Here is a 23,055-nt window from a genome sequence, read left to right as displayed (position 1 = left end):
CCCAAAGAACACAGGGACAAAGGCCAAAGGGCACGTTTGGTGTAAACCTCATACCAACTTTGAAACATGGAGGTGGAAGTGTTGGGGATGCTTTACTGCAACAGGACCTGGCCAGCTCACCATCATAGAATCCATTATGACTTCTACATTGTATCAGAAGGTGCTTGAGGAACATGTAATCAGTCAAAAAACTGAAGCTAAAACAGAAATCCTATAGAGATAAATATACAATAAACATACAATAAACCCCCCAAACATCACACAGCTGAAAGAATTCTGCATTAAACATATATATATAGATATATATAGGATAGATAAACTAGGTGTAATCTATGAAATTAACAATATGTACATTATAATTATATTACACAGAGAAAATATTATAACTATATTATAGCAGAATGTACAGAGTGGAGCAAATCTGCAAGGTGGTGAAGTGTTAGTGAGACATCTAGTGGTGTAGTGTAGAGTTCAGAAGATTTATGGTTGTAGGGAAAAAAACTGTCCCTGAACCTGCTGGTTCTGGTGTGGATGGACCTGTATCTCCTCCTGTATGGAAGGATGTTGAACAGTTTATGATTTGGGTGGGAGGAGTCCTTGATGATTTTGTGTGCTCTGCACAAACATCTACTGTGGTGAAGAGACTCAATAGCAGGTAGTTGGGTGCCAATGATGCGTTGGGCGGTTTGCACAACCCTTTGCAGTGATTTCTTTTCCCACACTGTGGAGCTGCCATGCCACACTGTGCTCTCAATAATGCAGTGGTAAAAGTTGGTCAGAATCTTATCTGTTGCGCCTTCCGAACCAGAGTTGAGGTTTTCAGATACCAAGACACATCCTCAGAGATGCTGATGCCCAGGAATTTAAAGCTGAAGACATGTTCTACTTCAGACCCACTGATGTAAATAGGGGAGTGTCTGCTGCTGTTTGATTTCCGGAAGTCCACAATGAGCTCTGTGGTCTTCATTGAGGGTGAGGTTGCTCCTGGAACACCTTGTTGACAAGCTTTGGATCTCCTCCCTGTAGGCCGATTCATCATTGTTGCTGATTCGGCCAACAACTGTGGTCTATTTGTTAGAAAGTACATAATCCAACAGCATATGCATGTGCAGATACCCAGGTCACTGAGCTTAGCGATCAGTTTACTAGGGATGACTGTATTAAAAGCAGAGCTGAAGTCAATGAACAACATCCGAATGCATGTATTGTTATTGTCCAGGTGGGTGAGAGGTGGGTTAAATTTGGTGTTATCGTTCTCACACTCTCTCATACTGATAACTGGAAGTTTGGTGGCCACACAAAATATTGACACTTTGGGCCCAATTTGGACATTTCCACTTAGGGGTGTACTCACTTTGGTTGCCAATGGTTTAGACATTAATGGCTGTGTGTTGAGTTATTTTAAGGGGACAGCAAATTTACACTGTTATACAGGCTGGACACTCACTACTGTACATTGTAGCAGAGTGTCATTTCTTCAGTGTTGTCACATGAAAAGATCTAATAAAATATTTACATAAATGTGAGGGGTGTACACACTTTTGTAAAATACTGTGTATATATACACTTACGTGCATCATACATAGATGTTGAGTTGTCAAATATGTGGCAGATAAATTTAGCAATAAATACATTCCTTCTTGCAAAACTTAGCAAATATCATACTTTCCTATTTGAGTCATTTTTAACCCCTATGTGTAAAAATAACTATGTTTGTTTATAAAGTAAGAAATAAACTAAACATAATGATTTGTGGAAATCAAAAACATGTTCATTCAATACCTGAAATAATAAATGATAAAATACATTTCTTTCAAAACTGAGCAAAAAAACACTCAAAGGGTTAAATAGAGAACTTAAAAAGTCTTTTGTTCTTTTGGTAATAACTATATTTTTAATGGTAAATTAACATTTACATGGAATTCCTTGGTTACGTTTTTGCATTTATTAACTCTATAACTGTAACTTAAGTAACATAATCTAATGTGCTCCATAAATACAGAATATAACATTACACTTATTTTAGCAATGCATACTTAGTACACTTCTCCATTTAGCAGTAGTTGTGTGCCTACTGTGTGTTTTTTTTAATGGGTTACATTAAATTCAATGAGGCATTGTGATCTGAGTTCTTAATCAGTTTTTTCACCGTAGTTAAAAGATTGTTCCTTCAAGAAGTCAGCAGCGATGTTCACAATCTGATCAAGTGCCTTGAAAATCAGAAGATCCATGTCATCGTCTGTGTCTATGTCCTCATGGTAGTTCTTCACAGGGAAGATGTAATTCATGGGAATCCCCAGCCGATGACTACACAATTCCATCTGGAAAAAAAACAAAGGTATCAAACCATTTATTTAACAGAAATGAATAAATAAGAAAAAGGGCTGTATGAAGATGAAGTCAATTTAATTTCAAGTCACTGATGTTGAATAAAAATAGGTAGAGGTAAGGTACAGTTTGGTAAAGTAAGAGTGGACAGAGTAAGAGAGATTCAGTTCCTCGATAATTGACAGACATGGCCATAGTCAAAGTTGAGTTATGTGCAGTAAGTGAGGAACTAAATACTGCAGATTCAAATCTGAGATTAAATTAAGACTTTAAGCATTTTTTTTTTTTTTTTTAACAGAGGCATGTCAGATTTGTGCAATTCTGAACAGGGAATTAAACCCAGGTGTCTTGCAGATGATTGGCTCCGTTGAGTCCTGTACCACATGAATGGGTGAACACTGTACTTTCCAGATGTAGAAAGATAGCAAGGACATGCCCCTGACTGAAATCATCTGTAATTGGTCTTGGTTTTAATCAGGCAGGTAAAGGCTTATTTTTGGTTGTTAGAAAATTATGCAGAATTCTGGATAATGGATTAGTTATTAAACTTATTTCAAAGTAATTCCAATTCACAATAATAAGAAATGTGTTAAAGTATTTACTTTAAGTTATTAAAAACATGATGTTCATAACAATATGCACCACCCATATAATCAGAAATGACCTTCTCTTTGATCTTCTTGCTGATGAAGATCTTCCTGATGTCCTGTTGAACCAGTGGACATGCTAAATCTGGTTTTGTCATGATGATTACTTGAGGTATGCCTGGATGATATGATAAATTATTTACAAACAATCCATACAATATGAACAACAATCTATACAAACAAATTAGGCAGTATTGTAAATGTTGGTTAAAAGGTAGGTTTATCTTGTTTTTAACCTATGGAGCATTACTATTAGAATTATGTTAAAGGTTTGTGTTTCTTCACTGTGAGATTTTCTCCTAACACAGGGAAGATCTGTAATAATCATTCTTACCCCGATCTGTAGCTGCCTGACGGATTTTTTTCAGCTTACCAATGACCCCATCATTCATTAAATATATTTTGTCTGCAGCAATAATGTTGACCAGGCAGGAGGTTTGATCCTCAACACTTGGGTTGCTTCTGTAGCCAAGGTCCATCTCAAACATGGAGGATGTACGATCAAACTGAAAGTGAACATGGAAGAAAGAGTAAATTGGTCTATAATTCATGTTAATATGTAATTCTCTGACTGCATGTACACTTTTCTTACATTGAATCCTTCTTGAAGAAACCCGTTCATGGCTCTGATGATGTCCTCTGCATCTGCACCAGATTCTTTGTCTTCAAGTCCCATGATATCATTAAAGACAAACGGCAAATGTGATCCATCCTCTGTTTTAATATAATGGGTCTTGTACTGTAAAATAAATTCATATGTATCATTTACTATGTGTTCCTTATGTCCCTTTTGTCTGTTCCTTTGTTGCTGGGTTTAAAATCAAAATGTATCCCAAGTAGTATTTAAACTTTTCACAATATTTACTTTTGTTGTGAATCTGGTTCCACCTATTCCATCAACAAGAGCCCCAGAGGTGATTCGTCCTTGGAAAGCATTATTAACAGAATTTATAAAACTGGACTTTCCTGCTCCGACTGCACCAACAACCAGAATCCTGACAAACCGTGCACTTGATCCTTTGAGCCTGAAACTCCTCAGTTTCTGTTCAATCTGGTCCTTTTTTCTATTAAAAACAAATAGAAAATTTGCACAAATGTTCAGGTCAGAAGTGAGGATACATATTGACCATCAGTTCTGGGGTAGAATTAACACCATGGGAATGTTAAAGGGGGGGGGGATCATTTCTCAATCAACCTAATGAGATTTTTTTAATTAAAGAAATTAAACTTACCCCCAAGGCATTTTCCTCCATGGTTGATCAAATTCTGAAAAAAAAAAAAAAGATTTCTAAATTTAACATGTACACAAACAGTGCAGGCGTAAAAATGTATTCAGTAATCAGAATATCTACAGTGTTCTGGTTATGCAGCAAACCTAATTTCACATACTGCATGGTTCAATCAATCATAATAAAATAGGAGTGTGAGGGCAGTTCTACTGAGAAATCGTGAACACAATCAAAGGGGGCTGAACCCAAATGCAGATAACTGGGTCACAGTTCTGAAGAAATGTTTACTTATTTTTAATTAGATGATAATGCAAGTCAAATAATCCAACAACTCAGCTCAAAAGACTTGACAGTAGTTCCAAAAAATAAATCCCAAATATCCACAAGGGTAATCCAAAAGCATACAAAGGTTCACAGGAGTTAAAAAAAAAAAAAAAGTCAATACTTCCAAAAAGTAAGTCCAATTGTTCGACAAAATAAATCCATAAAGTAGTGATGTGATGTTTGACACAGAGGCTTCAAAGCTTGTATCAAAAACACGAAACATCTCACAGTGAAGCACTGTGCCACTGAGCAACCAATGTATAAGAATTTTTGTTAGTCATTTATTGTTTGTCTATTGCAGTGTTTATAAAAGGCTCTGTCTATTCACATCTTCATCACCTTGCCCCGGAATGTTTGTGCACTCTTGCCTTCTCAGTCCCATGTGAGAGAATATTCTCAAAGGCAGGGGGAGTAATAAAAAAGAAATAGACATAGCCGTAGCACCGTCGAATAAGTTCTGTTCCTTAATAAAAATCTTAAATCTTCTCCATTCCTCACTTAATAAAAGATTCCCTAGTTTATAAGCAAGTACCCTCACTGCCCAGTTCACAAGCACTTACTAACTGACCATACCACAATAAACTTTATTTATTTTGGTCATATATACAGCTACACAAGCCTTGCCCATGAAGTCATAGGTTTAGGACTAGGATAAAACTGTATGTAAATAAGGCTGCAAGTGTTGATCAAAGCAGATTCATATAAATTGCTACAGTACAAATAATTCATTCCATTTATCAGTTCTTTCATTAATTCATTAATAGATTCATTTATTCATATAGTGTGTAGGTACATCAACACTGAAACATGAAACAATAATCATTTTTATTGCCTTTATTGTTTTAAGAGCACAAAGTGGTTTATTACACAGAAAAATCAGAAATGGTTGATTCCTCAGGGGCCCAACGGCAGTTATTAAAGGTTTTAACCACAAGATGTCATTACTCTGCACTGTGTTGAAAAGCTTCACGTTATGAACCATTTCATGATAAAGTTAAGGGGAAAGACTCGATGCTTCACAAAGCTTCATTTCACCATCACTACCATAAAGCATTCAAAAGAACACTTGTCAAGAACTATACCAGATACACAAAGTTTTAAAAGGATAAACTCATTAAACAGATTATGAGGCTGACCTGGACTTGGCCTAGCATGGGAAACACTGAGGAAGGTACTTGGGAAAAGAGTGACTTAAATATACAAACCTAAACAAGGCACAGGTGACACCTGTTAGACATAGAGACAGAGACTAAAAACCAACAAAAAGGCAGTGGGGGCCTTTAGTGGACAGAAAAAAGTCCACAGCCCTGGCAAAAAATCCAAAAGTCTTTTTGTAGTGTACTGTTAAAACATGAAACATGAATTTCATGATTTCTACCTCCTGCAGGCTATACGGTCTCTCAACCAGAACTCCACATAGGACTCAACTCCACATTGGACTTGCTATGCTTCCTACACACGTGTTGGAAACACCAAACCGTACTGTACATTTGCACATTACAGGACTGAAAACAAACATAAAACAAACATATATGGCACATTCTGGTCCCATTTATACACAAAGAGAACTTGTGCACATCTGAACTTTAAGATGGACAATACCACTGCTTCTCATCATCTCATCATCTCATTTCACTAAATGACTTCACCCCATACTGCTGCTGTCTGCACCTTGCACATTATTCACTGTATATAGTTCTGTATAATACAGTTCTTTACATTTTACATATCTTACATTTCTTATATATATTCTATATTTTATATACATATTCTGTATGCACATATACTTTACCTTACTTTATTCATATTTATATTTTTATTTTATTTATATTATATTTTTTTTTTTATTTACCAACTGTGAATTGTAGTTTTTTATATTTTATAATTGTAGTTTTTTTTATATTTTATATTAAGTATTTTATATTTTACATTTTATCCTTGTCTTTTCTGTCCTTATTCCTTTTCCTTTTCTTTTTCAAGGGTCAAAGCAATAGTCGTGTAAGCATTTCACTGCACATCATACTGTGTACCATTATGTATGTGACAAATAAAAGTTGAATTTGAACCAGCATTAACTTCAACAATTTGATCAACAATTACTCGTCTGTTGGATCGGATCACACGGGCCAGCCTTCTCTCCACACATGCATCAATGAGCCTTTTGCCTTCCATGACCCTGTCTCCGGTTCACCACTGTTCCTTCTTCAGACCACTTTTGAAAAATACTGACCACTGCAGACCGGGAACACCCCACAAGAGCTGCAGTTTTGGAGATGCTCGGATCCAATCGTCTAGCTACGACACTTTGGCCGTTTCGGTCAAACTCGCTCAAATCCTTATGCTTGTCCATTTTTCCTGCTTCTAACATCAACTTTGAGGACAAAATGTTCACTTGCTGCCTAATATATCCCACCCACTAACAGGTGCCATCAAAAAATTACGTTTCTCAGCAAAACATGATTTAATTGTTTATACTAAAATCAAATAAATTTATTAAAATGATTTAAGGTTAATGTAGTCAATTAACATATTAATGTAAACCAAGTTGTGAAATCTCAGAAGGATGTTGGCACTAATGGGAATTATAACTCTTGTATTGAATTTAGGAAACTAAAACATGCATGTTAGAATAATGTAGCAGTAATTCAACAAGTTTTTTTTCAGTGTGTCAGACAGTGGTGCTGGACTTGTACTGCAGTATTACACAATGAAAATGGGACAGAATCACATGTAACTGAGACCTACCCCTGTGAAAAGCACGAGTACCTTGCACATCTACATTCTGAGTTCTGAGCCCAATTTCTGTGTTAACTTCTCGCTACATCTACAAAACTCAGCTGTACATTTTGACTAATTATCTCCTGCATGCACTCTATTAGAAATGCTGCTTTAAACCGAAACTGTGAATTATCAAAACTTGAATATCGGAACCAGCTTTTGAGTTTGTCTTACCGAGTTGACGAGATTGATTGAATCCTTTTCCTTCCATTTCCTCCTCCTCCAATTTCATTCAATTAAAATGAATTCTGTTGAAAATCCTGATAGAAATATTGAAAATACACTCAAAAAAATTAATCATGGCATAGTTTATTATTAAGTATTTGCATCCTTTTGATTTTATTTAAATAATCATTTTTTCAAAAAATATGTATTCAGATTCCTTACAATTAATCTAAATTGTGAAAACTATTAGATTTAATCAGTTAAAAAGTATAAATATAGTTTAAATGTAGCTGGCTGCGGATCAAGCAAGATCCAATTAGTTAAATTGTATGAGACTTACAATTTATGATGATTTACATACAAATCTGGTAAATGGAATCGTTTAGAAGTGGAAATGAAGCCGTTCCACACTCTCATTGGTAGAGGGCGGCAACAGCAGCAGCAGAAGCAACAGTTAGATTACCATTTTTGCACCTGGATTGCGACCTCATTGTGAGGTAAGTTACATCTGTAGTCATCCTTTATAATTTGTTAGTTTCTGCGTATGTAAATGTATTATTAGCATTGTTGATATCGTATTACACTAATATCAATGCACTGACTATAACATGTTTCGTTTAGTCAACTAGCTAGCTAAATTGCACATGGCGCTAATAAATATAAGCTTCAGGCCACCATTCCTCTGAGCTGAATTTGCTCCGGATTTAAAATCTACTGGAGCGCACCGCTATGAGCCCCACTTTGTTCTATCAAAGTGAAGAGAAATAATATTATACATGTAGTATAGAGTATCTTTCAATCATGTTTAATCAGCACTATTTTTCTTAAAAAATCACTGTTATGACCCCGAAGTAGGCCTAGGGGAGACTCAGGGTCAGCAACCGGTGGTTTATCAAGCTGACAGTGGGTGAAAGGGTCCAACCGGGTCTAAACAATGACACACAGTGTAAACTGGCTGAATGGAAAAAAAAAACAAGGTTTCGCGACACAACCTGTAGTGCTTAATTAGTTTACTGTGCTGTACAACAGAAAACACACGTATTTACAATGTTTACAAATTTCACAAACAAGCCAAACACAGGGCTGGACAACGGCAGTGCTAAAGAAAAGAAAACCAAGTAAAACAAAATGATTCTTCCCTAACGCTGCTTTATTTTTAATACATCCTGGACTACAAACAAAAGTGAAACCAAAACCCTGCCTACACTGCGCTTCCCTTACAAACTTAAATACAGGGGGTGGCCCCGCCCCTTTCCTAAGGTGTCTAGACAGTGTGACGTCCTACGTGTTGCACAGTGTATGAGCGCGCGCTTTCTTACCTGTCCGAGCCCCGTCAGCACAACACTACACAAACACACACAGCTGTACATACACCTCAATACACCAAGTATTTAGATAGACAAACAAATTACGCGATTGCACACACAAGCAGAAACAAAACAACGCCCCCGATGCGGTGTCAGTGTCTCGCTTTTATAGCCTGACTCTTCTTCCGGTTAATCTTCCGGGGCGGCGATAGCGCGACTCGGCTCCTCCCGTCAGCGGCAGGTATATGGCATGCGGCCAACTGCATCACGTTCCTCCCAATCGGTTACGCTGTAAACAAAGCCATCATAATAACCGAAAATACGTGTTGTGGCACGTAACACGCCCCTCCTCAAAAAAAATTATCCTACTAGGATATTTTACACTCTAGAAAGAGCATCAGCTATTTTATTTTCAACACCCTTTTTGTGTCTCATCTCCAAATTGTATTCTTGGATAACCAGAAACCACCTCATTAGCCGTTGATTGTGGTTGTACATCCTAGATAAAAACACAAGGGGATTATGATCTGTGTACACAACTACAGGCCATAGGCTTGAGCCTACGTACACCTCAAAGTGCTGCAGAGCCAGAAGTAACGCCAGTGCTTCTCTCTCAATTGTAGAATATTTTACCTGATGTTTATTTAACTTACGTGAGTAGTAGCAGACTGGATGATTTACTTCATTTTTACCTTCCTGAAGTAACACTGCGCCGATCCCCACACCACTCGCATCAATTTCCAACTTAAAAGGTTTAGCAAAGTCAGGGGCAGCTAGAACCGGAGCAGAACACAACAAAGCTTTCACATTATTAAAAGCAAGTTGACAATCATGAGACCACCTGAAGGTAGCAGCAGGGCTCAGCAATGAAGTTAGAGGTTCTGCAACAGAAGAAAAACCCGCAGTAATAGCCAACCATTCCTAAAAATCTACGCAATTCACGTCGGGTTGTGGGCACAGGAAAATCAATAATGGCCTTAATTTTAGCTTGCAGTGGACAAACAATTCCATGACCAACCCTCATCCCAAGATAAACCACAGTAGCTTGTGCAAATTCACATTTTGCCAAGTTTAGTGTCAAATTAGCCTCTTTTAACTTGGTAAACACAGTTCGAAGAGACTTCACATGACTTTGCCAATCACAAGAATGTATGACCAAATCATCCAAATAGGCTATGCAATTTGGTACACCAGCAAGAACTGTATTAACAAGTCTTTGGAACGTAGCAGGTGAGTTTTTCAACCCAAAAGGCATCACTGTATACTGTAAAAAAGCATCTGGTGTCACAAACGCAGACAGCTCTGAAGCCCTTGGGGTTAGTGGGACCTGCCAGTATCCTTTAAGAAGATCCAACTTTGTAACAAAACTGGCCTTACCTACCGTATCAATGCAGTCATCAATTCACGGCAGAGGAAATGAATCAGTCACAGTTATGGCATTGAGTTTTCTATAGTCTGTACAGAGTCTAAAAGTACCATCAGGTTTTGGCACCAACACACATGGTGAGCTCCACGGACTACAGCTAGGGACTGCTAAGCCATGTTCCAACAAGTATTCCGCTTCCTTACGCAAGATTTCACGTTTGGTGGAATTGAGACGATAAGGATGTTGTTTTAATGGTGTATCCTTTATCACTTTAATGTCATGTTGTAAGACAGATGTCTGTGTGGGCACGTCACTAAATATGGAGGGAAACTCCTTAATTAAAGCCACAATATCTCTACGCTGAAGGTCAGGTAAATGAGCAACCAGCGAGAGACTATCAGACTCAAGAGTTTTTAAAATCTGGGAGTTCATGAGTCTAGCCCCCAACTGGGTTGAAGACTGCTTGACTAAGTGCTCATCAGACTCCCAAGACGCAGCAATAGGCACTACTGCTACAGCAGCTTTCTGTCCACCTTGCACAAGTTCAGGAACCGGAAGACCCTCCACAGGCATTTCCCGATCTAGAAATGGCTTCAACATATTTATATGACACACTCGACTCTTACATTTCCGATCTGGCGTATCAGTGACAATCAGTTTGACTTAACTTCTTCTTGATTATATACAGCCCTAGAAACTTTGAAGACAGTGCAGACCCAAGAATGGGTAAAAGAACCAGCACTTTGTCACCCGCTTTAAATTCACGGGACACTGATCTTTGGTCAAAACACCGCTTCATCTTAGCCTGCGACTTATCTAGCATTTTCTTTGCTAGCTGACAAGCTCTGTGCCACCGTTCACGAAAAGCACTGGTATAATCCAAAACATTCTTGCGTGGCTCTACTTTATTAGACATGAATGTCTCTTTTAATACCTTCAATGGGCCTCTTACAGAATGTCCAAAAACTAGTTCCGCTGGACTGAACCCCAAAGATTCCTGAACTGCCTCTCGAGCAGCAAACAAAACCAACGGCACACCCTCGTCCCAGTCTTTTCCACTGTCCATGCAAAACTTCCTCAACATGACTGATGAAATCGTTCTAATGCGCCTTGTGACTCTGGATGGTATGGACTTGACATCTGATGTTGTACCCCTAGCATTTGAATGATCTGTGAAAACAAAGTGGACGTAAAGTTAGTTCCTCTGTCTGTCTGCACTACCCTTGGAAGGGCAAATGTAGTAAAGAACTTTGTAAGTGCTTTAACTACAGTCTGTGCTGTAATTCGGCGTAGTGGAATTGCCTCTGGAAATCTTGTAGCAGTACACATAATAGTGAGTAAAAACTGATTTCCTGCTTTTGTTTTGGGCAAAGGACCTGCACAGTCAACCAACACCTTTTCGAAAGGTTCTCCCATCACAGGAATAGGGTGCAAGGGAGCAGGAGGAATCACCTGGTTTTCCTACCTTCTGACATGTCTCACATAAAGCACACTACTTAACTACGTCTTGGCGTAGCTGTGGCCAGAAAAAATGTTTCAACACTCGGTTGTATGTCTTGGTAACCCCCAAATGTCCAGACCAGGGATGATCATGGGCTACACTCAAAACCAAGTGTCGATACTTTAAAGGAACCACAATCTGAAAAACAGCATCTTTAGTTTCATCTACTCTAGAAGTCCACTTGCGCATCAACAAACCGTCATCTAGAAAGAAAGCCACTTGTTTCTTGTCCACATCATTAATGTCAGGTATCGCAGTAAAAAAGGAGTGTAAACTTTCATCACAATGTTGTTCCGAAATTAATTCATTTCTAGTAACACTTTTACTAGACAAGGGGCCTGTAAGCAGCTGGGTTTTAACATCTGGCTGAACTAATTCCCCAGAGTTTTCTTGTGTGAAAAATGAGTCAGAAAGATCCAAAACATCACCAGAATATTTTGCTTATTTTGCTGTAAACAAAGCCATCATAATAACCGAAAATACGTGTTGTGGCACGTAACAATCACTTCGTTCATTTTGTCGTTACTTTCATCTACATTTAATACGCAGATTTTTGGCTGCCGAACGCTGCAGAACAGGCAAGGAGGTGATAAAAACAGGTAACGACTCCTTATATGCACTTAAAAATCAATACTAACTTGATAAGGGCACTTAAGAATTGATACCAATGCGTTTCCGAGGCGTTAATGTTAGGAGCGGGCAGGCGAATATTTTAAACATGCTCCAACTTCCCTCCCGATACTAATGATGCTGACTAACAGGACAGAATTCAAACCGAGACAAAAAGAGGCTGTATGCAGCCATTACCATCCTCTATCTGTTACCATCGTGCTATCCAGAGGTCATAACGAATCTGCATCAGTCTAGATTCAAGAGCAAAATCGGCTCAGTGAAATGGGGGTTTTAGCTAATAAATAAATACTGCAATCAGTATTTAAAAGAATACTAATCTAACAGTTATCTAAAATTGAATGCTGGCTTTGTGATTTCATAAGCAAAAGAATTTCAGAGTTATAAATAATAATGTTAAATGCATTTTGTTTCTAACTAAAACCATTTCTCTTTTATAGATATCTAATTCATTCAAGCATCCTTTCTGACATCTGTATCTTGGGACAACCTCCTAGGTTTGTATGCTACAAAGATTATTGATTTATTTAGAAAAGTCAGTATATCAGATTACAAACAATGGATCTTATTTTGAATTTCAGATTCAAGATAAAAAACAATATAATCCTCATACATAGTTAAAACATATTTGCAGTGTTTGATCTATAGGCTGTGTCTTCATGATCTTTAAGTGGGTGAAGAAATGACACTAAAATTCAGTGTAGTGTCCCAAGCACTTACCTAGCAACTACTAATTAATACCATTGAATACCCTAACAACCACAAATGAACAGCCCAATATCATCTTGCAATTAACTATATTTTCTTCATAAATGCACCCATGTAGTTATTTCATAGTTATTTATTGGTGTCATATAAGATCTAGTTAGTATTAATAATAGCTGTGTTATGACTTGTTACAGAAAAAAGATAATAAATTAGGTTGTGGGTTATATTTTTGTGTTGATTCTCTCATATTCAGCAAACACACAGGAAGTTAACAACAGCACATGCTCAGTTAACTACATTCTTTTGTCAGACGTGTGGATGTAAGGAACTTTCAACTGAGAAGGAATACTTTACTCATATAAATCAACATCTTAGGCAGTATGAAACCATAACTTGTATGTTTGAAGGATGTATGTTTGAGACAAACATATATGGTACATTTAACTCGCATAAAACGATTTTAAGGCAGGTGTTGTTAAACAATCAGTCTAATGATTCTGGTAGTCCTGTAGATGATAGTCCCTCATCTTCTGCAGACAGGTTTCGTTGCGCTGTCAGATGCAGATAGTGATCCAGATACTTCAGAGGATCTTCCAGAAGTAGTAGAACAAAAAATAGCTTCAGTTTTACTGAAGTTGGAAAACTCTTTTTATGTTCCATCTGCAGCAATTGATGAATTACTTGAGGAACTGCACTTCCTGTTAAGTACTGTGTCTGTGCCTGTAACTTATAGCAGTCTCTCTGAATTTTTCAAAAACAAAAACCTTGGAATTGATATCTCAATTATTAAGGAACTAGCTGATGTACTGCGTAAATCTAATTTTTTGGTGAAAGCAATAGGGAAAGGTGGTCCCCTTGCTACAGCTTATAAGAGAAAGGAGTACTATAAAGAACTGTTAAATATTGTTGAGCCAGTGGAGTTTATTTTGGACCAAAAAAAGAACAGGACTTTTCAATATATCCCATTACTGTAGTCTTTGCAGCAGCTACTTGGTTGTACTGCAGTGTTAAACAGTGTTATTAATAGCCAGAGAGCAGAGGAAAGTAATACAGACCAGCTTAAGAACCAGCAGTATCGCTCTGTACAGGATGGTGTGTACTTCAAGGACAACCCTTTCCTGTCACATGATGAGTTGTGTATTTGCTTAACTTTATACATCGATGATTTTGAATTATGCAATCCACTGGGTACATCCCGTAAAAAACACAAATTGTGTAGTGTATACTGGATTCTGAATAACTTGCCACCAGGCTCTCATTCAGCACTCTCTTCAATTTATTTAACAGTTTTGTGCAAGAGTGATGATGTAAAGGCATATGGCTATGGAAAAATATTGGAACCACTTTTACAAGACCTATGCACTTTAGAAGAGCATGGTGTGTTCATCTCAAAACTTGGAAAGTTTGTGAAAGGAACGATCCATAGTGTTGTAGCTGACAATTTGGGAGCCCACGGATTGGCTGGGGTTGTTGAGAGCTTCTCTGGGCAGTATATTTGTTGGTTTTGTACTGTTCAGAAAATAGATATTCAATCGAAGAATGTTCAGTCAGGTGCTTTTTTGCTTCGAACAAAAGAAATATATGAAGCACATGTGAAGTCTGCACAGGAAACTGAAACAAATTGCTTTGGTGTGAAGAGATCCTGTGTTTTAACAGAAAATCACCATTTTCACGTTAGCACAGGCTATCCCCCGGATATAGTGCATGATTTATTTGAGGGTATGGTCCCTTTTGAACTGGCACTTTGTTTCAGTGTTCTCATCTCTAAGAATTATTTTAGTCTTGAATGTCTTAACGCATATCCTCAAATTTCCTTACAAGTGGAGTGACAAAAAAAATCGCTCTCAGATTATACCACACAGCTATTCCTCTAAGAAGGTGGTATTAAAATAGGTGGTAACGCCCATGAGAATTGGAACTTAATACGACTGCTTCCATTTCTAATAGGAGACTTGATACCAGAGGATGTGCTTGCTTGGCAAGTTATATTGGACCTTAAGGAAATTGTAGAATTAGCTGTGGCACCTATTCACACTGACGAAACTATAGCCTATCATGATGTCAAAGTGTCTGAACACAGACAGAGACTACTTGAGCTTAACCCAGAGGTAAAGCTTTTACCGAAACACCACTATCTCGAGCATTATTCAGACCTGATTAGGTGTTTTGGGCCTCTTGTTGGTGTATGGACGATGCGATTTGAAGCTAAGCATAGCTTTTTTAAACAAGTTGCCTGACACACAAATAATTTCAGGAATATTGCACTTACACTGGCAGCCAAACATCAGCAATTCATCAGTTATCATATATATTCGTGCAGTCTAAACAGATCAGATTTGGAAGTTACAAATGTCTCCACAGTCCAGGTTGATGTTCTGAATAAGGATGTTGTGTTGGCTCTTAGACAGAAGTATCCAGATATCAGTCACGTTCATCTTGCAAAAAGTGTCACCACTAGGGGCATTCACTACAACCGTGGAATGTTAGTTGAATGTGATTCAACTGCTGGAACTCCTGAATTCGCAGAAATTCTACAAATGTGCATAAGGGGAGATGAGCTGAGTTTCATTGTTCGCTTATTGGGTACTTGGTATAGGGACCATTTCAGAGCCTTTGATTTGACTTCTTCACCTGGTAAAGAGATTGCTCTGGTTTGGCTTGAGGAGCTGACTGATTGTTATCCACTTGTGGCCTATACAATTGGTTCCAAGCGTATGGTGACTCTGAAGAGACATATCATTATCAAAGGTGTGATTTAACTTGTAGTGTATTACAAAATTAAAATATTTTATTTAATTAAAATTAATTAATTAAAATATTTTATTTAATTAATATTTTAATACAAAAGTATTTTGTACATGTTAACATGTTATTTATTAATGAGATAATTCTTACTCTATTTTGATCTGCATTCTAGATTAAAGTAGGATGGCCGGACCAGTTACCTTCAGAGTCCTTTTTGGAGGTGAAGATGATGCAAGAAAACTAACCATTACATCCGGAATGCCGACATCTGTGGATGAATTGGCTCTTGAAATTAAGACTTTCTTTGGAGTGACAGAGCAGTTTAGGCTTCAATACAAAGATGTAGAGTTTGGTAATGAATTTTTGAAACTCTCATCAATTTCAGAAATTCAAGATCGCGGTACTTTGAAAGTGGTATACTTACCTTGTGAGGCTACCAGCTCTGTAATATACTTAACTCCACTCACTGAAAATACCTGCTCCACAATCCCAGTGACTCCCTCCAATGCATCTGCCAGCTCCTCATCACAAGAACCGAATGATTCTTCATCTGTTGACTCCTATAACAGCAGTGATACTGTCATTTTGTCATCTCCGGAGTCCCGGTCATGCACGTGGCTTAAAGTTTTTGCAGTGCCACGCTTTTCATATTGTGCCAAGATGCAACTCCAGAAGGGAAATGATGATTTCAATGCAAATGGAACTGTCCTATCTCTTACCCCGAAAATCAGATCTGATATTCTTGAGGGCCTTGCTGAAGAAATTATTAAGTCAACTGCATATCCAAGGGATGATCAGTTTGAAAAGGTTGCTGAGGCCTTGATACAGATCCATCCATGTTTACGTGAGAAAGGAACTCCCACTGGGTGTTCAGGATGGAAGCACTACATTAAGATCAAGATGATGAACTTCCGCACCAAGCTCGGCTGAGCTGGACACCCAGAAGTCACCGTCAACTCACTTAAAAACAAACAGAAAGGCCAGGGGAAGCCAGCTGCAAACATTAAAAAACCTTGGAGGGCTGAGGTTAATTACTGTCCAAACCATCCAAGAGGTGAAACCACAGACAGCCTAGAGGCAGAAAGGTTGCTCTTTTGACAGAGGTCAAAAAAGGAATAACGAGACTGTTATCAAAGAAAAGATGCATCGTACCTTCTCATACTGACGTCAAGAAATTCTTCAGGAACCAATGATTACAGAGTTCCGAAACAGATGGCCAGCACTGTTCCAAGTTGAAGAAGTAAGTGTAGTAACCCATGTGTTTAAAATGGAAATGCAAATTCATACAGTTACATGTCTTGTTAAAGTGAAGTACAGTACATCCTATTCTGTCCTTTTTCATCTTTTTCAGATCAACTTAGAGTTTATGCGTATAACAACTGTTCCTCTGATATCCAAATTCTTCTGTAAATTGGACAAATACTCTGATGACCTGGTGAAGGTTTTCCATCACAAAGGAGGAATTGCAGGACAGAAAAGTGTGTGTTTGTTATTAGTGTATTGCATCATGTATTCCACTAGTTACTTTTTTTTCATGAAAATGTTTCAGAAACCTCTCTCTGTGACATACACATGTAGGGACACGATCTTTCTCATATACTTAATAACATTTATTTCATGTAATGAGGACATCTTAATCTCTCTCTGTCACAAAGACCCTCTACTCTACAGTTACTTAAACTGTAAATCAATGACTAATGTTATGTTTTTTGGGATCTTGTTACACTTGTTTGAGAATGAAGACATAAACATCAAGCGTGATTGTATCCTGTGGAGCCTGAGTGTCTACCTTAATGAAGATATAGAGACACTTGTCAAAGAATATGTGGTAAGTGTATGTTAACATACTCTTATAAATGTCTTATATTTATGTGGATAGTTATGTTCATTTCATTGGTATCACAGTCTAGATCAGGGGTTTTCACACCTGACGTGGAGGCCCTCAGCACTGCACATTTTGTATGTATCCCTTATCGGACACACCCAATTCACATCTTGCAGTCTCTACTAATGTGCTGATTTGAATCAGGTGTGTTTAAGGAGACATACAACATGTACAGTGCTGGGGGCCTCCACGACAGGTGTGAAAACCCCTGAGCTAGACCGTGATGCCAATTAGACACAACTCATTCTCTTTATTTATCCTCCAGGACTGTGAAAGTTCAAAGGCTGAGTCTGAAATTGTACAGACAACCATGGGCATCTATGTCATTCGGACAGAGGGTGCTGGACCTGGAGATGAACCTACAGATGTTGGTGTGATACTTGAGGGTGTGAAAGTTGCAATACCTGCAAAGTGTCACATATGAATGTGTGATGCTTTTTGGACTCATGTATGCAGTTAACCTGAATTACCCAAAGGAACTCAAGTGCACATTTGAAGTGTTCCAAAAAATCCTGATGGAACCACTGAAAATTAAGATGCTTCAGTGATTTAATTAACATTCCTTCTTCAAAGCAAGTGGGTTGACTTGTTCCAAATGTTTGTGCTTTGTACTGTTTGAGTGAACTTCTAAATTTCAATATTTTAAAAGTGAAATTTAGTTATTGGTGATTTTAGTTATTTTATATTTGCTGTAGAATGTTCCTTCTATACTGCTGTGCTCCTCACAATTTAATATGCATAGAAGTCACCACTAAGCCTTATGGCCCTTATGAATATTATTTTAATGTAAAGCAGTGCTGTTAGCAGGTTTACCTGTTGTATCTGTCTACCTCAAGTTCTACAGCTTTTAATTACAGTTCTTGAGGAAACTTATCTCTAGCACTGGCTAGTATGTTTTGCTACCACTTTTATTTATGTATTTTTTTGCTGAGGTTGTTCTCAAAATATGCCTTGAAGCATTAAAAAAATGTGAAACAAGGTGGTCTATTGTTTTTCACGTGTGGTTAGATTTTGTTGTAGCATATTGTGATTAGGGAGGGGATTTGGGAGGAATAAAAAATATATTAATATTAAAAAATTGCATTTATTAATAACAATTATCTAAATGCATTTAAAGTAAATTGGGTTTATACTGTAATAATACATAATCCTCTTTCTTATGAATTTAAAACAAATTGGATTTATTGGTCCGATTACATAAATCTCATTCTTGCTAATTTCATTTACATATAACTTGAAAATAAGAATCACAAAGTTTATTAGTTTGGTTATGCTAAAAATACATAATCTAAATGGATGGAAATTTTATATGCCATCAAAATGCATAAATCTTAATTGTTAGGCCTAAATATTTTTTTGAGTGTAAGCAGTTTCAGACAGAAATAAGCATGAACAATAAGAGGCAAGAAAATGATAGAAAACACAGTATGCTGAGTTAATTCTAATGAGTGAATATCATTGTAATGAAGTTTCCCAGTTGTAAACAAACCTAAAGTGTCTTCCTTTTGAGGCTTTGGTATAATATACATTTTATGTTAGTATCAGATTTTGAGATGTTACAATGTCAGTTTTTTATTTCTCCCTATACAACACTTAGTTCCAGTCCTTGGCATTCGAAAAGTGCTGATTTAGTACAACATTTCTGTTACATGCCACAGCACGTATTTCGGTTATTATGATGGCTTTGTTTTTTTTTGTTTTTTTACAGCGTAACCGATTGGGAGGAACGTGATGCAGTTGGCTGCTTGACCAGTACCTGCCGCTGGCCGCTTGCCCAGTACCTGCCGCTGGCCGCTTGCCCAGTACCTGCTGCTGGCCGCTTGACCAGTACCTGCCGCATATGGGAGGAGCCGAGTCACGCGAACGCCGCCCCGGAAAATTAACCGGAAAAAGAGTCAGGCTATAAAAGCGAGACACTGACGCCGCATCGGGGGCGTTTTGTTTTCCGCTTATGTTTGCAATCACGTTTTTTTCTGTATTTAAGTATTTGGTGTATTGAGGTGTATGTACAGCTGTGTGTGTTTGTGTAGTGTTGTGCTGACGGGGCTCGGACAGGTAAGAAAGCGCGCGCTCATACACTGTACAACACGTAGGACGTCACTCTGTCTAGACACTTTAGGAAAGGGGCGGGGCCACCCCCTGTATTTAAGTTTGTAAGGGAAGCGCAGTGTAGGCAGGGTTTTGGTTTCACTTTTGTTTGCAGTCCAGGATGTATTAAAAAAGCGGCGTTAGGGAAGAATCATTTTGTTTTACTTGGTTTCTTTTCTTTAGCACCGCCGTTGTCCAGCCCCGTGTTTGGCTTGTTTGTGAAATTTGTAAATATTGTAAATACGTCTGTTTTCTGTTGTACAGCACAGTAAAACGAGTTAAGCACTACAGGTTGTGTCGCGAAACCTTTTTCTTTTTTTTCCAGTTTACACTGTGTCAATGTTTAGACCAGGTTTGTCTCTTTCACCCACTAACAGCTTGATAAACCACCTGTTACTGACCCTGAGTCTCCCCTAGGCCTACCTCAAGGTCGTAACAATTTCATTGTGCATCACTCCACACGTCTGTGTTCACTATATAAAATTAAAATTTTAGTAATAGTTTGTCACACTGAAACTATTACCATATTTACTCCCGCTTGTCAATCGGACAGTCAGTCAGTGTGTTACCATGGCAACATACAATTCTGTATCCAGCTGTGGTTTGTTTGGGAATTATTTTCCCCACAGAAGCAAAAATAAACATAATTATTCACCATATGATGCACATCAATGTCTTTGAAGAAAAGTATAAATGTAGTATTTGACTCTAACTATCAGCACTGCTGTTATTACCTACAACCACAACATTGCTGATATTCACTTCAACAGCACTCTAGTTTGTGTGATGTTGCTTAATTATAATGTGAAGCTTTTAATAATAATGAAACCATTTTCCATGTGATAAAGTGTAAGTGTCTATGCAGAGGGACACCTCCTTCAGACACAGGATAGAGAGCAAGAAAAAGAGAGAGAAATCCAACATGCCAAATAATCTATATTTAAGTTTTTCAGTTGCAGTAGATGCAAGATGTAGTTGTCTACATTTAGACAAAATTAGCTATAGGATTAGATATAGGAAAATAGAATTAAATATTATGGTACTTAAGAAATGTTAATGTAATAATTGGTATCTTGAATAAAACTTTAAACCATGTACTCACAGTTTATGATTGCGCAGCTACATTTCAAGCAGATCTGTTTTCCTGGTTTTTATAGCATCATCTCTAAGTCTCCTCCTCCTGCACCAGTCTCTCATCCACTCATCTTGCAGTATCACCTACTGGCAATTTTCCTTGGATGACCTAATGTTTCCAGTAAATAGAAACTGAAAGTAAGTGCATTTCCTGTAAATGAGACCTGAAAATGTATTTGACTTCTACTCATTGTCTAAAAGAATATGATTAATAAATCTAGGTTATTAATAGTTACTATGTAACCTCATAATTACACAATCTACCTCCTATCATATCATATTTAATGCATTTTTTAAAATATATATTATTTAGCTTTTCTGTATCGGTGTTGTGTTAAGTGAGTGTCCAGTGCATTGTATATGTGGACACTCAGAGAGAACAACATTTTAGTGAAATGCCATTCCAACAACTGTGTTCAATGTCTGTTTGGAGAATGAATCAGATGAAATTTGACATTTTTGACAAACAGAAATGCTGTTTCATTGTACTGTGCATCAGCTATATGTGGTTAAAATGACAATAAAAGCTTTTTGACTTGCTTTGACTTGTGTGTGTGTGTGTGTGTGTGTGTGGTGTGCATGTGCATGTGTAGAGGAGAACTGCGTGCATGAATACATTTAAGAGTGTGTGTGTGTGTCTGTGTGTGTGTGTGTCTGTGTGTGTGTGGGTGGGTGGGGTGTGGTGACGTATTGAGAAATAAGAGAAGGTCTGGATGTAAAGTGAAAGCAGAAGCACAGAACCCTGCAGAGCTCAGACTTGGTAAGTACTGAATTCTTTCTTCTCTATCTAGGAGAAAAATAACTGTACACATTATGAGTTCACATGAACTGATACTGAAAATTTTTTTTCAATGTAACATGTTTTTATTTTAAATTGAGAAGAAACATAAGAACACCAAAAAAAAAAAAATATATATATATATTTTAGGTTTTTGGAAGAAGATCAGCTTCAAGGAGGAAAACTGCCAAAAAATGGGTGGAGGGGAATCGAAACAAGAACCTCCAAAAGGTTAGAACACTTTATTGGAACAATCAACAGATATGGAGAAATAAACTAAAAAAAGGACAAATAGAAGAAAGAAAAAAATAGTGTCTGTTTTTACTCTTAGTTCTGTATTATTGTTCTTATTTACAGACTTCGAGCAACCTTGGAGAAACATAGTCTGGAAGTGAGCCACTGGATTAGTAATGTTTTGGTTGATTTAAATCAGGCTTTATATTCCATAAATCTACAAAAAGGACATGCCTGCATATTTTGCAAGAATATATACAAGCATTTGATTTCTTATGGAAATAATTTTGTCATCAACATTTAAATGAGAAAAGTTATATTTTCCTGTATTTCATTTTAAACTCTTAACTTGTTTGTCCTAAACAGCTCAAAGGCACTGAAATCTGAGTTAAGTGAATTTCAACTTAACCACCCAGACATCAGCCAGTTCAGAATATTGCTTCATGGACCAGTTGGAGCTGGGAAGACCTGCTTTATAAACTCAGTGAAGAGCGTATTCAAGGGAAGAATTGTAGTCAGGGCAGATGAGGAGACATCTGCTGGGAAGAGCTTCACAAAAACAGTAAGAATTTTCATTCTCATTACATTAATTTAATAATGAATGACAATTACTCAGGCATTAAAATCTCAAATACTAGGGTACTAGGGCATGTTTCAAATGTCAAAGCAGTAACTGCATAGTAAAGGGAGTCTGAAGTCAGGTAGTTAATTATGTATTTATTATTTATCGATTATAACTACTGTACATTTTCAACCTTTCACTCGAATCACATCCTTAACCACATTGTCAGGCTGTGGTGTTTTTTGTGCACCATATTTGGATAGACATATTGTTATATATTTATATATTAGGGCTGGGCAAGTTAATGTGTTATTATTGCGTTAACTCGTTAATGAATTAACGTCGACAATTATTTTATCATGCATTAATGCAGTTGTAATAGATACAAAATAATGAATAAATAAATTTTGTTGTTTTAAAATAACACTGGCTCTGAATACACATACAGACAAACCATGGGTGACGGGAGGGGTGGCATCTTGATCCGTATTGGCTTGGGATGAACGTCCTCACGCTTCTCAACCAAGGAGAGCATTTGGGATGACCGTAAGACTGGGCTGGCACTCAGAGGAACCGGAAAAGAAATAGAACTGGCAGATAAACAAACGGAGAAAGGCACCGAACTTTTACATGGACAGTTTCATTT

General features: G+C 37.5%; 2 protein-coding genes across 4 annotated transcripts in view; one reads left to right on the top strand and one right to left on the bottom strand.

Annotated features, from left to right (window-relative positions):
* Window positions 1-1,869: 1,869 nt before the first annotated feature.
* Window positions 1,870-20,896, bottom strand: LOC131346512 (interferon-induced protein 44-like). 3 transcript variants are annotated; one of them, XM_058379967.1, is made up of 8 exons: window positions 20,804-20,870; window positions 7,481-7,566; window positions 4,208-4,241; window positions 3,841-4,039; window positions 3,568-3,714; window positions 3,310-3,481; window positions 2,993-3,093; window positions 1,871-2,321 (listed from the first exon to the last, which is right to left on the bottom strand). In XM_058379967.1, the coding sequence occupies exons 2-8, from the start codon at window positions 7,536-7,538 to the stop codon at window positions 2,133-2,135; spliced, it is 900 nt and encodes a 299-aa protein (XP_058235950.1). In that variant the 5' UTR covers window positions 7,539-7,566; window positions 20,804-20,870; the 3' UTR covers window positions 1,871-2,132. The 3 variants fall into 3 exon arrangements, with proteins under 3 accessions (XP_058235953.1, XP_058235950.1, XP_058235951.1); XM_058379968.1 differs by lacking the exon at window positions 20,804-20,870 and adding an exon at window positions 8,791-8,989; XM_058379970.1 differs by lacking the exon at window positions 7,481-7,566 and having other exon boundaries at window positions 1,870-2,321; window positions 20,804-20,896.
* A 661-nt stretch (window positions 20,897-21,557) lies between these two features.
* The window catches only part of LOC131346545 (interferon-induced protein 44-like), an 18,324-nt gene continuing 16,826 nt past the window's right edge, over window positions 21,558-23,055 (top strand). The window contains exons 1-4 of the mRNA XM_058380032.1: window positions 21,558-21,595; window positions 21,764-21,844; window positions 21,971-22,004; window positions 22,214-22,409. Coding sequence (XP_058236015.1) covers window positions 21,808-21,844; window positions 21,971-22,004; window positions 22,214-22,409 — 267 coding nt within the window. The 5' untranslated portion in view covers window positions 21,558-21,595; window positions 21,764-21,807. The remainder of the gene's footprint in view (window positions 21,596-21,763; window positions 21,845-21,970; window positions 22,005-22,213; window positions 22,410-23,055) is intronic.

The sequence above is a fragment of the Hemibagrus wyckioides genome, linkage group LG26, assembly GCF_019097595.1.
Source record: "Hemibagrus wyckioides isolate EC202008001 linkage group LG26, SWU_Hwy_1.0, whole genome shotgun sequence".
Lineage (NCBI taxonomy): Eukaryota > Metazoa > Chordata > Actinopteri > Siluriformes > Bagridae > Hemibagrus > Hemibagrus wyckioides.
This window is presented reverse-complemented; position numbering and strand designations above follow the sequence as displayed.